General features: G+C 50.2%; 1 protein-coding gene across 1 annotated transcript in view; it reads right to left on the reverse strand.

Moving 5' to 3' along the window:
* Window positions 1-2,828: 2,828 nt before the first annotated feature.
* MMP17 (matrix metallopeptidase 17) overlaps window positions 2,829-16,432 on the reverse strand; it is a 61,444-nt gene continuing 47,840 nt past the window's right edge. Inside the window, exons 5-10 of the mRNA XM_061466130.1 lie at window positions 13,767-13,943; window positions 13,534-13,633; window positions 11,335-11,417; window positions 7,085-7,237; window positions 4,643-4,900; window positions 2,829-3,816 (exon numbers count right to left, since the gene is read on the reverse strand). Coding sequence (XP_061322114.1) covers window positions 3,488-3,816; window positions 4,643-4,900; window positions 7,085-7,237; window positions 11,335-11,417; window positions 13,534-13,633; window positions 13,767-13,943 — 1,100 coding nt within the window. The 3' untranslated portion in view covers window positions 2,829-3,487. The remainder of the gene's footprint in view (window positions 3,817-4,642; window positions 4,901-7,084; window positions 7,238-11,334; window positions 11,418-13,533; window positions 13,634-13,766; window positions 13,944-16,432) is intronic.

Here is a 16,432-nt window from a genome sequence, read left to right on the forward strand (position 1 = left end):
CATGGTGGCAAACTAGAAAAGGCCTCAGGTGCTGGCTGACCCTGGGGATGGGGACAGTGAGGGCCAGGAAGCACCTTGACTGACACCCTGGAGCCTGCCCCAGCAAGCCATAAACTCAGGTTTTCAGCTTTAAATACTCCTGTGTTCAGATGGCCACCCCTCCTGTTACACACGGGAAGTATTTCCACTCTGAAATGACCTCACAAAATTCTCCGAGTGTTTAAATAATCAGAAACTATCCGGACTGAGCAATAAGCGATGTGATGCTCAGGCTGTTACCTCGGAGGGTGGAGGTGGGCAGGCCCGGAGGAATCCAGGCACAGGGACGCCGCCACGGAGCCCGGCAGCGGAGCACCAGCAACGTTTTGGAGTACAGAGACCGCATTTGTGTTACATCCGGACCTTCAAGCCTCTGCGAGCGCGCCTGTGCCCCTGCAGGCGGAGCTCCGCGGCCCGCAGCGGTGCCGCCGCTGTCTCTGCTGTCCTCCTGCGGCCGCGCTGGGGATGCCCGCGCTGCCGCTGACCCCGGAGAGGGCTCTGCAGCCCCGGAGCGGTGCATCCACACCTGGGCCACCCCAGACAGTGCCCATCGGCCCCAGAGCCACAGAACAGGCGGTGAGCCTGGCTTCAGAAGGAAACCAAGAGAGTTCCCCCAGTAGCAGGGGCAGGCTGTGAGTTGCACCTATTTCCTCCACCCTATGAGCAATCTGCAAATGGGGTTGGAGCTGGCTGGGGAATGTCTGAATACACCATGGAGGGGTGGCTACAGAAGTACCGTAGGGATGCCCTTTGCATCCTCCCCTTGGGTGCCACAGAGCCACACACACTTCTGGGGACAGGGTTCTCTCTGCTTTGGGCTGCAAAGCACAAAAACCTTTCATTAGAGGATCTGCACTGCTTCATCCACGTGGAACTGCTGTGTCCCTATGGGAGATGATGCAGCACCCAGAGCACCAGCATGCCTGCTATAGCGGTATCTTTGTGCCGTGGACATCTGCTCCTGATGTCCCAGCCCAGCCAACCCCCTCAGCCCTGCACTAAACCAGTGACCTTGACAGGAAATGCTCCAGATCCTATTTCCATCCTGGGGGATCTTAAGCCTCCTGTGGCTGCATCCAGAGCTGATGGCAACTGCAGGGTGGCTTCACCAGCAGCTGGGGGAATGGATGAGCAAGCCACATGCCATGAGGAGACTGCAGTGTTCCTCCATCCTCCCTAAGGGTTGTCCAGCAACAGCAGAGCCCTGATTCTTGATCCATTTCTGATCATCCAAATGCATAATTAGAAGTAGAGAAGAGCATATTGAAAGCCTTTCCACAGGCTTTATTTATAAATCACAGTCCCCCATGTTAGATAAACTCAATGTAACTTGACTTTCCTGTTTGTGCAGAACCCAGCACCACTGTGACCACATCAGCATAGCTACAGGGCCACTGGTCCTTGTCACAGCAAGCTCCTTGGTTGGGGTGGAAAGATGTGGAAGCAGTGCTAACCACATCCCTGCCTCCTCTGATCCTTCAGGTGAAGCTTCTGGGTAGTTCTTTTGTGAACTAAGACCAAAAAAAGAGGGGTCAAAAAAAGAGAGAGGCTGTCTTCCCCAAGACGCTGTGCTCCTACCTGGCTTCATTCCCAAGAGGAATCTGTAATATGCTGACATTCATGCAGTGTCACCCCAGAAAGGACTAAAAGCTGTGTCCTCCTGAGAAGGGAGAGGAAGAAAAGTGATGTGAACTGAAGGAAAATCCCATCTCCCACAATGGCAAGAGGTGGAATGGGGAACTGCTTTGGGCAGAGCAAGACCGATGCAGTGGAAATACCAGAGGCAGCTTCACTCAGCAGAGAGAGCTGCTATGTGTGAGGATTTCTGGTTTGTATTCTTTTTAAAGGATATTAAATGGTTTAATGGGATGTTTCCATTGACTCATGCCCCACAACATCACCCTGTAGCACATCAACCAGAAAACAGCAGCACTCTGTGAATGACTGGGACTACTTAAAAATGCAAACAGCAGAGAGGAAAACTCAAGGTGACCCCTGTTCTCTGTCAGGAGGCACTTCTGCCTTTCCTGCTGTGCCACAGAGGGCTCTGGCCCCAAGGCAAAAGCCCTGGCTGGCACCAGGGCCAGTGGAGCAGCCTTGGGTCCCACAGTGACACTCACTGCCTGTGGCTTCCTGCCTCCTGATGGATCTCTCCAAAGAGCTGGCCCTGGCAGAGGCAGCAAGAGGCACCTCTGTAGGAGCTTTATAGAAGCAGGACAGGGAACAGCATGTCCTGGCTGCTGCTGCTTATTTGTCTCCTTCAGCTCCTTGACAACACCAGCCTGCAGGACCCTGGCCTTCCTGACATCTCAATCACATGCAGTTCCTACCACAGGTTCTCTCTCGCCATTTTCAAGGCCTCTCAGATGCCCAAAATGTACTGCAGAAAATAGATTACGAAAAAACCCTACCAGGAGCATCCTAATGCAGTGCTTGACCTTGCTTCTGTGGCCCCAGACTCCTGGCAGAGGCATCAAGAAGAGTTTGATGCTGACTATTTAGCATCCCTCTCTGCTCCAGCCCATCCTCCACAGAGCAGCCAGGTTGACAGAGTCACAAATGAATGCAATATATCTTGATCCCTCTCAAAACACAAACCAACCTGAAACAGGAGCTCCAAGAGCAGGAGTTCATGTGCGTGGATTTGGCAGGGGAGATGGGTGTAATTGCATCTCATTTGGCTGCACAAGGTTGCTCCTTGCACAGAGGTGAGGCTGCTCCCCAGCCTCAGTAGTCAGCACTTACTGCAGGTGGCAGGCTTGGTCTGGCAGAGGACTGGGAGATCTCTGTGTAGGCAGCCAAGGTTTATTAGAGAAACTGCTAGATTCAAATGACTCAGGTACAAAGATAAGCTGCAGTGCCTTCTGAAAGGCAAAGGTGTTTCTGACCCATAGAAACTGATACAGGTTACCGAGACATCAGTGACCACAATGGGTTTGATATGAAATCATCACCTTGCAGTTAATCTTAGTGGAGTCAAAGTTTCTTCCTAGCTAGTACATCCAATAGGATGCATAACTACCACCTCTTGCCTATGGCCTTGCTGCCTTTCCTCCAGGATGTTGCCATCTGTCTCAGCAGCATCTCCTCTGTTCCCATTCAATCACAGGAGCTCTCCCCTCCCTCCTTTGCCATGTTTAAACATCCAAAGCAACACATCTCTATGGAATATTTCTAAATTCAACGTTAGGCTGCTCTCATCTTCAACTGGATGGGGAATAAGAAGGTGCAGAACTCAAAATCTGTTATTAGACCTTTAAACTAAAATTAAGAAGAAAAAAAAGCCCAAAACAACAAAAAAACACTGTTCATTTCTCATGGAGAATTCAAAACCTTCATTGGCAAGTTCCTAGGAATGTTTTTTTTTGCTTGCAACAGTTAGCATCACGGGATCATATCATCCTCCCCTCCCCGGAGCACCATGGTGTTGTCTGTGCGGGATGAGACGTCATAGGGCTGGACGCAGCAGCGTTGCTGTCCACACGCTGGTCAGCAGGAGGCTGGCTGCCAGTCTGAGCACAGGGTACGTGTGGAGGGACGGGGATGCCGAGGTGCAGGAGCACACCTCGTAGCCATTCTCGGAGCGGCTCTCATCGTGCTGCCCCGGCTTGGAGCGTGCCCCAGTCCTCGTGCTCCCAGCCGCTTCGGGCGAGTCGGACTGCATGTCGCTGCACACCAGCCAGTCTCTGGCGATGGACTGCGGGTAACCAGGCTGTGCCTCCAGGTCACTGTCCAGCACTTTCCAGTACTCCTTGCCCCTGAAGAAGTAACTTGCACCTGCAAAGAGACCAAAGCCCAAAGGCAAGGTGAGCGCGATGGGTGCTTTCCCAGTGGAGCATGAGGAGCACTCCCACAGGAGCTGAGCCCTCTATGAGAGGCATATGCAATACTACTGCTTGTTGCCAGTACCCTCGCTCACTGCAGAGCACAGTGGCTGCTGGTGGGATGCTCAAAAAGATGATGCTGTGCTCAGCCGGGACCTCTCACACCAGCCAGGAGCCACTAGACAAATGGGTGAGATGTTGCCTCTTCTGTGGTGGGTCCTAGAACACTTGCATTCCCCTGGTACGAGGGTATGCAGGGTAAAAGCTCTAGTAAATACACAGCTGCACACACCACACATATCTCTCAGTGGCCATCAAGGGCCAGTTGTGGTCTTTTTAAGGGGAGGAAACCACAGAGAAATCTCATCCCTGCAAAATAAGTTGTAACTCTGGGAAAAAGATCTCCCTTAAAAATACTTTCTGTTCACATCCTCATATAGCTGGCTAAAAATCCAATGACAACAAATTCAGTGAGGAGCAAATCAGCATATATTAGGATAAAAAATGCTGCAAAACAACATCAACTGTGTTCTTTTAATGAAATCAATTTATTAGGCCCCCAAGATATTTCTGTTTTCTGCTTGAAATTACAAAGTCATTTCAGTGAGCATGCCGGGAGCTCTGGCTAGAAGCCTACCTCCCCTTCAGCTTTCAGACACCAGGAACTGTCATCCCATCTGGGGCTTAGCAGTTTATGTCAGAAAGGGTCATAGCTCAAGTGCAAATGAAGCACTGATTGCTTATTTCTTGTTGTTTTCTGGACCAGCATATGGACTCACCATCTGACCACCTCATGGCATCATCTAAAGGGCTTGGTATTCCCTTCCACAGCATGGTCTCTGAAGGGTACCCAGGATCCATCCTCCGCTCGTGGTCATCGTAACGCCAGTAAAGATTGTCCTTAAAGAAATAAGTCTTGTCATTGTGGGGCCAGGAGAAAGCAGCGTCGATTCCTCCCAGTGGCAGGCCAAAGTCCGAGATGGGCCGTGGGTACCCTTCCTCCACATTATTGTCTTTGAAGACCCAGTATCTGTCTCCTGTTAAAGGAAAGAAGCACAGAGCAAAATCACTTTCGCAGCTGAAACCATCATTACCCCCCAGACGAGCTGATGTTTCATTATCTGTTACCGTGACAATCCTCAGCACTGACTCGGCATTTAAGGATGCGGATGGTGCAGAATCTATATCTTTGAATAGATAGTTGCCTTTTTTGTGTCAGGCATAGCCCCCCTTCACTCCTGAATGGCTGCAGGTGGTGGCATTTGGTTTTCTGCCCCTGCCTGATATCCAGCTGCAAGAAACAGGAAGTTACATGCAGCTTTAGTAGGCAAATTGGGTGCTTTCTGCCTACTATTTGACTCCTGAGAAGCAAAGTGAAGTCCCGCTTTGGAAAAGAAATCACCACTCTTTTTAGAGCCAGCCAGGCTGAAGAACCTATGGGTTTTAAGGGATGTAAGGAAGATACACAGGGGCCAACAAACCCTGTCTGAGCAGCTCATTGCTCTTTAGGTGTCCTACACAGGCACCCTACATCAGCCCTACCCTAGGCAGGAGAGAACTGTCAATATGGGTTATTTTCCCCCTATTGAAAATGAAGCACAGCACGACTGGCCCCTGCTCTGTGGCAGAACAAGAAAGTGAACCCAGACCTCTTAATTCCTACATAATCCTCTAACCACTGGGACAGTCCTTCTGTTTGTACAGTGTATTTTTAGGAAACTTTTAGGTATTGCACAGCCTATTTTAAAGACCAGTTTTTTTCCTCTCTTGGTTTTCTAGGAAATCTGAAGAGGCACTTAAGTACATGCACATGTATCAGCAGCAGGACCTTAGAGGCCAGGGTAATTTGTGTGCTTTGGTTTGTATCCAGGGACTAATGAAACAGCGCTGGAGAGAGTGGGTGAGACAGTATTTTATAGCTGGAAATAAAATCTTGAGTTTAATCTTCAAGGCTAGGCAGACAAACCTATGCATGGTCACACATCATGTGTGACCATGCAGCGCTGTGCCTTGCAAGCCTCCAGCTGTGGCACAGCTGTAGCCTGGCCTCACAAGCAGCCGCTGGACCTGAGCTGCTGAGATCTGTCTGTGCCTAGCATGGAGAGAAGGGAAGGAAGGGAGTGAGTGCTACTATGGTCCACAGGCCAGGCTGAGGGTCTAGTGCCAGGCACAAGGGCTGCCAGGCTCCGGCTGGCCCCATTCCCTCTGGATTAATGGAAAGGCAGAGCAGGGCGCGCTGCCCGAGGCAGCTGGAAAAGTGCAGCAGAGCCTGTTGCGTGCTGTCCCTAGGGAAGATGCAGTGCTTGGCGCTGCTCTGTGATGCTCAGTGCATGGAAGGGCTTTGGCTTGGCTTAGAAACACTTCTGTGAGCACAGAGTCTCGCACAGGATTAGCCATTCCTTTAGCGCTGCTGCAGGAATCGAAACCAAATTATTGCTTGTAGAAGCACTGGGTTCAGCGTTTCTGCAACTGATAATTGCACCAAGCTTGGAGCACGACAGTCAGGGACAAAAGCAGATTCCAGCTGGGGAGCACGGAAGGCTGGGCTGTGTTTAGCTCTTCACGTGCACAACCTGTCCAAAACAAGAGCTGGGGGCTTGAGTGACATTCAGCAGGTGGGTAACATCGAACCAGCATGGGCAGATGGTTTGTGGGCACTTGGACATGTGTACAGGAACCAAGGGCTAATCTCTTTCCTCCAGCTCTTCAGAAAGAAACTTGTTAGTTGTGGATAACAGGAGAGGATTATGCCACTTATTTTAAGGGAAAGAAAAAGTAACAGAAATATAATCAGCAAACCCAAGCTCTTCAGGTTTCATTTTTGTCCCCTCTGCTGCTGCTTTTCTTCTCGGCAGCAAATACTAAAGAGAGAAGAGGCCAAAGAAGGAACTTAAAGCCTGTGGAATGTGTGCATGGGTGATTCCTGCTTTTATTTCATTCTTGGAAAGCTGAGAGTTCAGTTAGGTGTGGCTGAGCTTTGTCTTCAATGCCATTTTCCTCATCTTCTAGGGAACATGACTGCTACTTTTTGCCTGCCCTCCCTATGAGCTGTTTTCTTCTGGCCTTGCTCATACACAACAGGTCTCGGATCTGCCCTGGGTGATGCTCAAAGACTGCTACTGGTGTCTCCTGCCTTCAGGAGAAGTCAAAACACTATGAAGGTGCCTTGGCACTGAGCTCTACACTGGGGAGACACACGTGCTACCTCCATTTGGTCTCACCTTTGAAGAAGACGATCTTGTGGTCACTGGTTCTCTCATAGACCGCGTCCAGGCTGTCCAGGTTGAGAGGCAAGCCCCGCCAGAAACGGTGGATCTGAGCCGGCTGGAGGGAGACCAAGTGCTTATTGCGAGTCAGTCTCCAGAAGTACTTGCCTGGAGGGACAGACTGGACATTACTGAACCACACCGCAACCCACCGGCACCGGCAGGGATGAGCGCTGGGCACGTGGCAGCAGCCGAAAGCAAAGCGCGTGAGATGGGAGCTATGACTTAGAGGCACATCCTGCTTTCCAGCAGCAGCTGCTCCTGCTTTCTATTTCTGGCAGCCATTAGAAGAAATCCCCTTTGGGGGATCAAAACAATCCTCTGGACATTGCACTGGAGTGTTTATCCTGCTGCTTGTGGTGTGAAGCTGCACTGTTGAACCGGAGCAAGGTGAGAGGAGCCTTTCATCCCCTCCCTCCCTGCTTTCACGTTTAGAAAGGTGTATGAGGTTATGATAAAACATGGAAATATCAGAGGCTTTTTTTTTAATGAAGAAAGGGAGAAAGAAAATAGAGGAGGAGGAAGCTGGTGGTGTTCAAGGCCAGGTTGGACAGAGCCTTGGATGACATGGTTTAGTGTGAGGTGTCCCTACCCATGGCAGGGGGGTTGGAACTAGATGATCTTAAGGTCCTTTCCAACCCTAACTATTCTATGATTCTAAGCTACAGTAATAAAACTGGAAGGGATTGAGGTGGGGAAGGAGACACAATTGAGGAGTTCGGTACCATGTAGAGGTGTAGGATAACTAGGATGCTCCTACAGGGCTGAATGTACTGGTGGTGTAAGAAGACACACTTCCAGCACCTGCACCATCATTACCCCAGCCTGAAAACGGTTTGGATTGGGGTATTTCTGGAATATTCAGGGTAATGGAAAAAGAAACAGCCTGGTTCTCTGTGCGAAGGATGCCAAGCTTATTCCTGTTGAAGGAGCCTTATGTGGGATTTCCTGAGGGGTCTTATGGATTTTTAGGGGCAACCCAAACCCCAACTCTCTGCAGTGTCTCTGGGCTTCACAGCCTCAGTTTGTGCAACACCCCTTGTGCTGCATTCTCCCCAGACAGCTCCACACAGTGAGATCCGAGCTGGAGCAACATGTCCAAAAGGCAGCTCTCAACTTTGTCTCATATTTGCTAGTGCCTGTTAGAAATTATTGCATGTTATTTACGTCTGCTCGCATGCGTTCCCACGGGGGGGATAAGCAACAGAAACCCAAGATGCCTCTTCAGATTTGTATTCATGACACTCAGCCCTTCCTCCAGAGCCAGCAGATTGTGACACCATCTTTTAAAACATTATGGAAATTGGATTTTAGCCTAATAATGCGGGAGGCAAAACTTTAACACTTCAACATCTGCAGAGAGGCAGCTTTTATTCTAATTATAAGGATTTCTATCATAGTCTTGTTCTTCTGCTCCAGTCTGCATATTTGCTCTGACCAAAGCACACCAATGAATAATACATTCACATGTGGTAGGAATTGCTGTAATTACAGATTCTTTTGAAGAATGTAAAAGAAAAAAGGATTGAAATGTGGTGGTCATTGTGTATCGATGGAAATACATGTATTTAAATAAAGATGATCTCTGCATCTCTAATTAGCGAGTCACCAAAGACAGATCTTCACTTTTTAACAAGAAATACAGCTCAACATAATTCCTTCTTTAGCAAACACTGAACTTCCGAGTGGTCTGGGCTCCTCTGAGACAAGGAGGGAAGCCCCAGTGCTCTTGACATTACAACCATTTGCAAGCAATGGGCTCAGCGGGTGTGCAGCTGCAGCAAGCACGCTTTAAACCTACCCTCAAAGCCAGGCACAGTTTGGGCTGGCGGTTGGTCTGGTTGGGTTTTTTGGTAAGCTATCAGCAAAGAAATAAAGCAAGTAGCAAGGAATTCGGAATGCAACAGCCCCAGTCTGCCTGTGTTCATGCTTTGTCACAGCCAAGCTGCTTGCCAGAGTGCTGGATGGTCATCAGCCAAAGCCAGAGCCATGGGGAATTGCTGCCATTAGCATGCAGAAGTATAATAATAACACACACAAAATAATCCCCACCCCATGCTTGTTTCAAAAACTTGATTTAAAGCCACTGTCTGAGCTGGAAAACAGAGCAGGATGAAAGTCAGGTGTGAAGTCCTGCAGTCCCAAGCATCTCATTTTATACGGATGAAGGGATGAAGCAATTGCTTGCTTTAATACCAAGTGATTTTGATCCCAGCTGTGTATGATGCTCTCTCGACTTTGGCTGCCTCTGGCAAGACTGCTGCACACACTGTGCAGACACACGCAGAGGCCAAAGTCATATTAAAAACTTCAGGAGTCTGTAGCACGGCACCTAAATCCAACCCACTGTTCCTTCAATACAAGCCTGGGAGCCTTGGGGAGCTCTGGTCCTGGTGCCTGTGTGATGGAAGATGCTGCTCTCCAGCTAGGGAACCATCCAGACCAGCTCAAAACAAGATGTCCATTGGTGGAGGGAGCTCTTCACTGGAGGGGGGCATTAAAATCCTGCCTCAAAGGCAACATCCCTGCTCCTTGGTGCCCTGGATGGTTTGGTGACAGTGATGGGGGCTCTGAAGGAGGATGCTGGACTCCGGATGCAGTCGTGCAGCTGGCACCCACTGACACTGTGCTCTTTGCATTTGCATTTTGGCCCACAATAAATATATCCAAAAATAGACACTGAGATGGATTTCTCTCTACTTCTCATCTGTTTTTTCCCCCTCTGAAACAGAGACAGCCATTTATCCCAAACACCAGTTCTTGTCTCTTATTTTCCCTTCTTCACTGTGGCTTTTCGGAGCTGGCATCTGAGCAAATGCCACAGGGGAACAGCCTCCCTATTATGCTCCCCCAAGGGCACAGACACTGAATTCTCCAGAGCCCTTTTGCTGTTCTTGCCTGCAACATGAGACTCGCAGTGTAACACCCAGATGGGTTATATGCGCCTGGACACTGCTCTTGATCCTTGGGGAAGATGCTTCTGCTTCCCTGCTGGATGGCTTTGGGGTTGTCAAACAGTGCCCAGGGATGGAAAGAAGTGCCTAGTGGGCATTTCTCCATTTTGGAAAGATGGCAAAATAAGCTTCAGCCTCCATGGGCTCTGTACAGCTGAGAAGGCACCGATGGGATCCTTGTCAACAGCCGGGCACCCCAGGGACACACAAGTGTTTGCTGACACGGAACCAGATGGCTCCGCAATCACGTGCATGTTGTCTTTGGGCAATGCTCAGCAAGCAGCATTAGGGAAGGTAAAGTGTGGGAGGATGGAAAGCTGGAGGTATCCATGGAAAAAAGCAGTGGAGGGCTGTTGTTGCTCTGCTCATCCTTGGTTCTACGCAGATTTTGACTTTGAAAGTGCATACATCAGATTGTAGTCCTTCACTTGCGCAGTGCAGTATGATGGATCAGAGTGTGGCATGGTACATGCTGGGCTGTTACCAGCCACTTCAGAGGGAAGCATTAAACCCCAGGACATGGTAATGGACACACACCTGCCCTGGTGTCAGGACATACATCCCTTGTGGGCACCACACTGCAGTGACTCGACCAGGCCAGTGCTCCCAATGGTCTCTCCTTCATAACCACCTGCCAGAACCCAACCTGCTTGTGCCACTGAGCTGCTCTTGGCCACAGATCCCACAGGTTAATTATGGTCTGGGGTAGAGCATCCATTTTTATAACTTTAAAATAAATTGTATTTAAGTTTCCCTGGCCTTCTCCTTTTTGCATAGAAGAAATGCCCAATTTACTGCTCAGTCTTTTGGATACCTCTACCACATCCCTTCTCCTCCTCCTCCCTCACAGTGCCCATTTAGCTGTGATCTCTGACGGTTCCCCAGCAATGCCATTACACATCCCCAGCCATGAGCCTCTGCTGCACTGTGACAGTCAGGGCACGAGCCAGGTGGTTTCCTTCTGCACCAGAGGCAGGATTTGCATTGATTTGCATTGACATTAACATTTCCTTATCACCCATCCTCAGCCTCAGTGGGCAGATTAAAGGTCTAAGCCCTTTGATTTGAGTCAGAAGCAATCAGTGGTATGTGAGACACTTCCCTGGGCCTGCTGACCCCGCAGCCTGCATACCCAGAGCCAGTTTACCCTTATCACCCACCCCAGCCTGTCTGACACTGTCTCTGCGGTGTGTGCCACCACAGCAATGCCACTGCAGGGTGACATGGGCAAAGACCACAGCGTGTGCTTACCTTTGAAGAAGAAAGCCTCTCCTCGGATCTGTGCCACCGCATCGAAGTGAGTGTTGCATCTGTTGGGCACATCCCGCCTGATCCTGTGGAAAGATGCCCAGGTGAGCACGGTCCAGATGGGTGGTGAAAGTCTGCCTCCTCCCTGATGCCCCCCATCCCATGGACCACATCTCCCAAGCAGCAGACTACAGGCTGCATCAGTCTGTCATTGCTCATGGCCAAACCCAGCCATGCACAGGGATTGCCAAGGTGAGCTTGGGCAACCCTCAGCCTGAAGACAGCTTTGTGGCAGATGCTTCCTGAGCCACCAGAGACCATCAGTGGGAGTCAAGCATGGACACATTCTACATCTACCAGCTAGAGGGACTGGTGAGGGCTGATCTGGCTTCCTACTCCCTGGTGGCATAGCATGGCTTGGCTGGCTGCACCGGGCAGCAAGACACACGGTGGATAAGAGCCAAGCAGCATCTTGCTCCAGCAGCTGGGGACATTGCTGCTCCATTGTCTGAAATGCCAATGAGGGGTGACAGAGCTACAAAGCAGAAAGCAGCTGAGCCAAAACAGAGGGACACAAAGGAGTGATGGTGCCATGGGATATCTAGTGAACGCCACCTGGCAAGTCACAGCGAGGTACTGAGCTGCTTTTAACAAGGTGGGTGTGGAAAGCAGAGTATGAAGGACCGAAAGAGCCACAAAGCCTATGTAAGAAATGATGATTGATGGAGGACAAGGAAAGGATGCTGGGAACATGCATGGAAAAGCTGCTGTGAGTGACAGGGAGTCATAAACCTAATTTGCTGATAGAAAAGTTTTGCTGGGCTGCCAGCACCAGCTTCACAACCCTTTTCAGCCACAAAGCAACAGACAGAGATGAACCCCATCCACCTTCCCAGTCACACACTGGGCAGGAAGAAGCGGTTGGCATGAACAAGTTTCCTGCTCCTCCTGTTAGTGGTGTGAGATGACAATCTCCTACAGCAGCAGGGAGAAATGCTCTCATGTTTCTAGGTCAAAACACGGCCATACAAGCTCCATTAGAAGCTACCCAGGAAGAAAGACAGCTAACAGCATTCAGCATGTTCAAGGAAAAGGGTCCCTTAGGGCCCTCATAGCCTTTCTTCACCCCTTGGCAGCTGGGACACCTCTACCACGAGCAGGTTCTCAGCACCTCTGTACTGTGGGCATCACACCAAGCTAGGCAAAATGGGATGAAAAAGGTGCTGAGGTGAGAAAAGCAACTGCAGCACAGGGATACTTTTTCCAGATTGAATTGTTCTTGGTTCAATTACTTTAGGGCTAATCTGGGTGTTCATGCTTCAGTGCTGTGATCCCCTCTTTGAAGACGGGTCATTGAGATACAGAGAGGTGAAATGACTTCCTGAAGGTCTCACCCCAGATGGGGCAGACCAGGAGGTGAAGGTGACCTGCTCCACCTCTGCTGCTCTCACTTGGGCCACTCCTGGTATCTGGCAGACATATGCGTGGCCATGAACTCCTGCCCTTTTGCTCAGTGACCCTTCTTCTCTTTACTGTCCTGCTGCCCTGGTAGTAAAACAGTGTGGTAAGTCCAGCATTTATTAATGAAGTAGATCTAGAACATCCCTTCATGAGGGCACGCTGGTTGCTTGATGACACTCAGCGTAAGCAGTCCCTTGCCAACGCAAACCTGCGTTGGAGGCAGGCTATCGGTCCACTTGTTCCAATATTCACCCCCACAGGTACATTAGGGAGTTGCTCACCGTGAAGAAATTTAACAAGTTATGCTTGCACAATCCAGGGTACTGCAGAGGAACTGATTAAAGTTTCAGCAAGGAGGAGTTTACCTGAGGGTGATGAGGGCAGATTTCCATTAACATGAGTAAAAGGTTGAGTCTCAGGGAAATGCAGAGCACTGCAAGATGCTACAGAACTTCTGGACATGCCTTGAATGATAAGAATTACTTAAGAGATAAACAGCAGCTGTCACTTGTTCTCGCTGTTAGTCCTCCAGTTGTGGGCTGGCTGGCCACATACTGCTTGGAAAAAGCAATAGCGTATGGAGGGGATAACCAGATGTGAGAAAGAAGAGGCACTCTGTGTGTGTATTTTCCAGGCGGCAAGAGGTCCAGAGGGAAATAGTGGAGCCATAGTGAGCAGGCTTCACTAAATGGAGCTTCACTGCTACATGTCCTCTGCAGCAAAGAGACAAACTTGACTTACGGGACAGTGGAGCGGTTCTCTGGCAGCTCTGGCAGGACGGGGTGGTCGTCAGCTTTGCTTACATCAGGCTTGGCTGTGGGGGACACAGATTCCCTGACTCCTATGTGTAAAGACAAAGAAGAAGTAGTGGGGAACACCATCCTCGCACCAGCTGCACTCACCCCAGAAAACAGCTATTGCAGTGTGCCCCATGGCAGAAATGGGCCATTGCCAGGTGAGGGGCACAAATTTACCATAAAGTTGCCAGATTCGGACTTTGTCCTCATAAGGTAGGTCATACTTGAGCGGATCCCCCACTGGGCCTTGGTAGTAGGGTCTCATGATAGACTCTATGGCAGAGATGTGAGTCAAACCAATGGCATGGCCAAACTCATGGACAGCTACAGCAAACAGGTCCATTCCATGATCATCTGGAAATAAAGACAAAATTGATATAAAAGTCATTACATGCTGGTTGTATTTTGGGGATTTGGGTGGGCTGTAAGAGAAAGTGTCGGCAGATGTTGGATAAACTGGAAAGAAAAGCTTTAGATAGGTGAGGCTTGGAAAAGACATATTTCTCCAGTTGGAAAAAGGGGACTGAAGAGTATCGTACGAAAATGGAAAGCAAGGCAGACATCAGCCCACAGTGTGTCCTCAGCCCCACACACATAAGGGGATCACCCCTCCTATTCCCAGGTCACTGATGGCACCTGAGAAAGAGCTGGACCAACGTCTGAGACAGCGACCTCAGCGCAACCATCCATCATCTCCACCAACCAGCACTGCAGGGCCCAGGCCAGAGCAGCCTCCTCCCGTATCTCACCCTGCAGCACTGCCAGCACAGTCCTCGTGATCCCCACAATGCCACATTGCTGCAGCCGGGAGCCAGGAGCTCTTCAAAGCCTGTGACAATGTGCCAAGTAAGCAGTGAGTGCCCAGCAGTGCCCACGCTGCTCTTCTGGGCTTTCCCTGCCTCACAATGCCAGCCAAATCCACAGCAAATGCCTTCCTGCCTACAAACACAGAGCTGGTCACCCGCTCGGCACACCCCGACCCTGCTCATCTCTGCTGTCCCGACAGGACATGGCAGGAGGGGAAGGTGACCACAGCCAGCTTGCTTTTGGAGGACTTGCCCCTTCTCCCCTTCCACACCATGTGCTGCTGAGGCTGCAGCTCCAGGGTCTGCTCCCTTAGGCAAATGCTTTGATGCTCACACACCACACCGGGCATCAGGGGAATTTACTGGACGTTGATACCTCCCGTGATGACTTTTTCCCTCTCAGTCTGGGCTCTCTGTTCTTTTCCACCAAATTTTCTTATCTGCAATCCAACCCCTAGTGCCTCACACCACATGCGCAGACCCATCCTGTGCTCTCAAAGCCTCAGACACTCAGATCGGGGGGTTAATGTCCACTTCCAAACCTGCACCAATTCTGCTAAAGCACAGGAAGAACTGCTTCCAGGAGCTGTATGGGACTCATCCTGCTCAGTGCATTCCCACCCCCCAGCTGAGCCAAGCATCCATCCAATTGCTGCTCCTTGCTGCACAGCAATGCCCTGCAGAGCAATACCAGAGGGCAGCAATGATTTTAAGTACAGCTCTTACAAAGACTGTGGTTGCAAGTATTGTAATAAACAGGCAGGGAGGTTGGAAAGGTCTCTGCAAAGCTCAGGGGAGCCTCATGTTCCCTGAGCCATGGTCAGGACCAAAGGAGATATCATAAAGGAGCAGGCATGGCTGATCCTGCACTGTCCTTAGCACTCCCCATCGGGTTTGGGGTGTTGAAGGGGGATGTTTTTGCTGAATTCTGCTTTTTCCATAATGACTATTATTTACATGTCTGTAAACAGCCAGGATTTTATAACCTGTGCTGTTTTCCTCAGCACTAGGGGAGAACAAGACATATGCTTTCTGACATTTTAATGCCAAACTGACAACCTTGGGGATATTTTTATATCACCTACAAGTTGTTATTTCGGAATCACCAGGGAGAACAAAATAAATAAAAGATGAAGTTCGGGTAGCTCCAAGACCTTCAAAATAGAGGGCAACTTTCCTGCTGTCAGCTTCATCCCCCTGTGGTGCCTGGGGGGATCCTCCCTGCGTTGCCCACTGGCCCTGAGCTTGCTCCTCCATGAGATCCTCTTCTACAACAGCTACAACAGGAGCACCACTCCTTGCTTCGTCACATAACGCATCCACCCCAGCGAACTCCCAGACCTCAGTGCTTGCCTCCCCTATGGATGTCTGCAGAGCAGAGCTGCTGCTTTTTTCCTTACCCATAAACAGACGCAGCGGCATGACCCAAGCATCAGCCTGTCCAGACCTTTACCCTTAACCTCAGACCTCCTCCAGCACATCTGGCTGACACTCCTGCCCACGAGCACTCAGCAGGGCTGAGGAGGGCACGGAGAGCACAGGGGTGGGGAGGAAGAAGGCGTTCTCTGGCTTCAGGAAACACAGCAATTAGGTCTAAATGAAATCATTAAGCTGAGGCAGCAGCAGCCCATGGGGAGGCTGGCGGAGGAGGCGGCGTGACAAGAAAATTAGCAGCTGGTGACTGCAGAGGATCTATTCTGTCAAAACACGCCTGCCACAAAGGTTGGGGACCTGATCCCCACAGATGGCTCGCACAGCTGAGGAGCTCTGGCTTCTGAGCTCGCTCTGCTTATTAAAGCTTTGCTCCAGCCGCATGAGATGGAATAAAAGGAGAAAAAGGAGTAAAGCTAGCTTGTAACCACCCTGATGTCAGTGTTATGCACATGAGATGGCAGGAAAAAACTACTGTTCAGAGGGAGCTTTTTCCCCCAGACCACAGAGCCCTTTCCAGGCAGGTCAGCTTATAAATATGCTTTGAAAATAGGAAACCAGGATACATGGCAGTGAAGCCACCCAAAAGACACTAAAATCAGAGAA

This window comes from Pezoporus flaviventris, unplaced genomic scaffold (assembly GCF_033815535.1).
Source record: "Pezoporus flaviventris isolate CSIRO_AGI_PZ_B2104156 unplaced genomic scaffold, CSIRO_AGI_Pfla_v1 ptg000041l, whole genome shotgun sequence".
Lineage (NCBI taxonomy): Eukaryota > Metazoa > Chordata > Aves > Psittaciformes > Psittacidae > Pezoporus > Pezoporus flaviventris.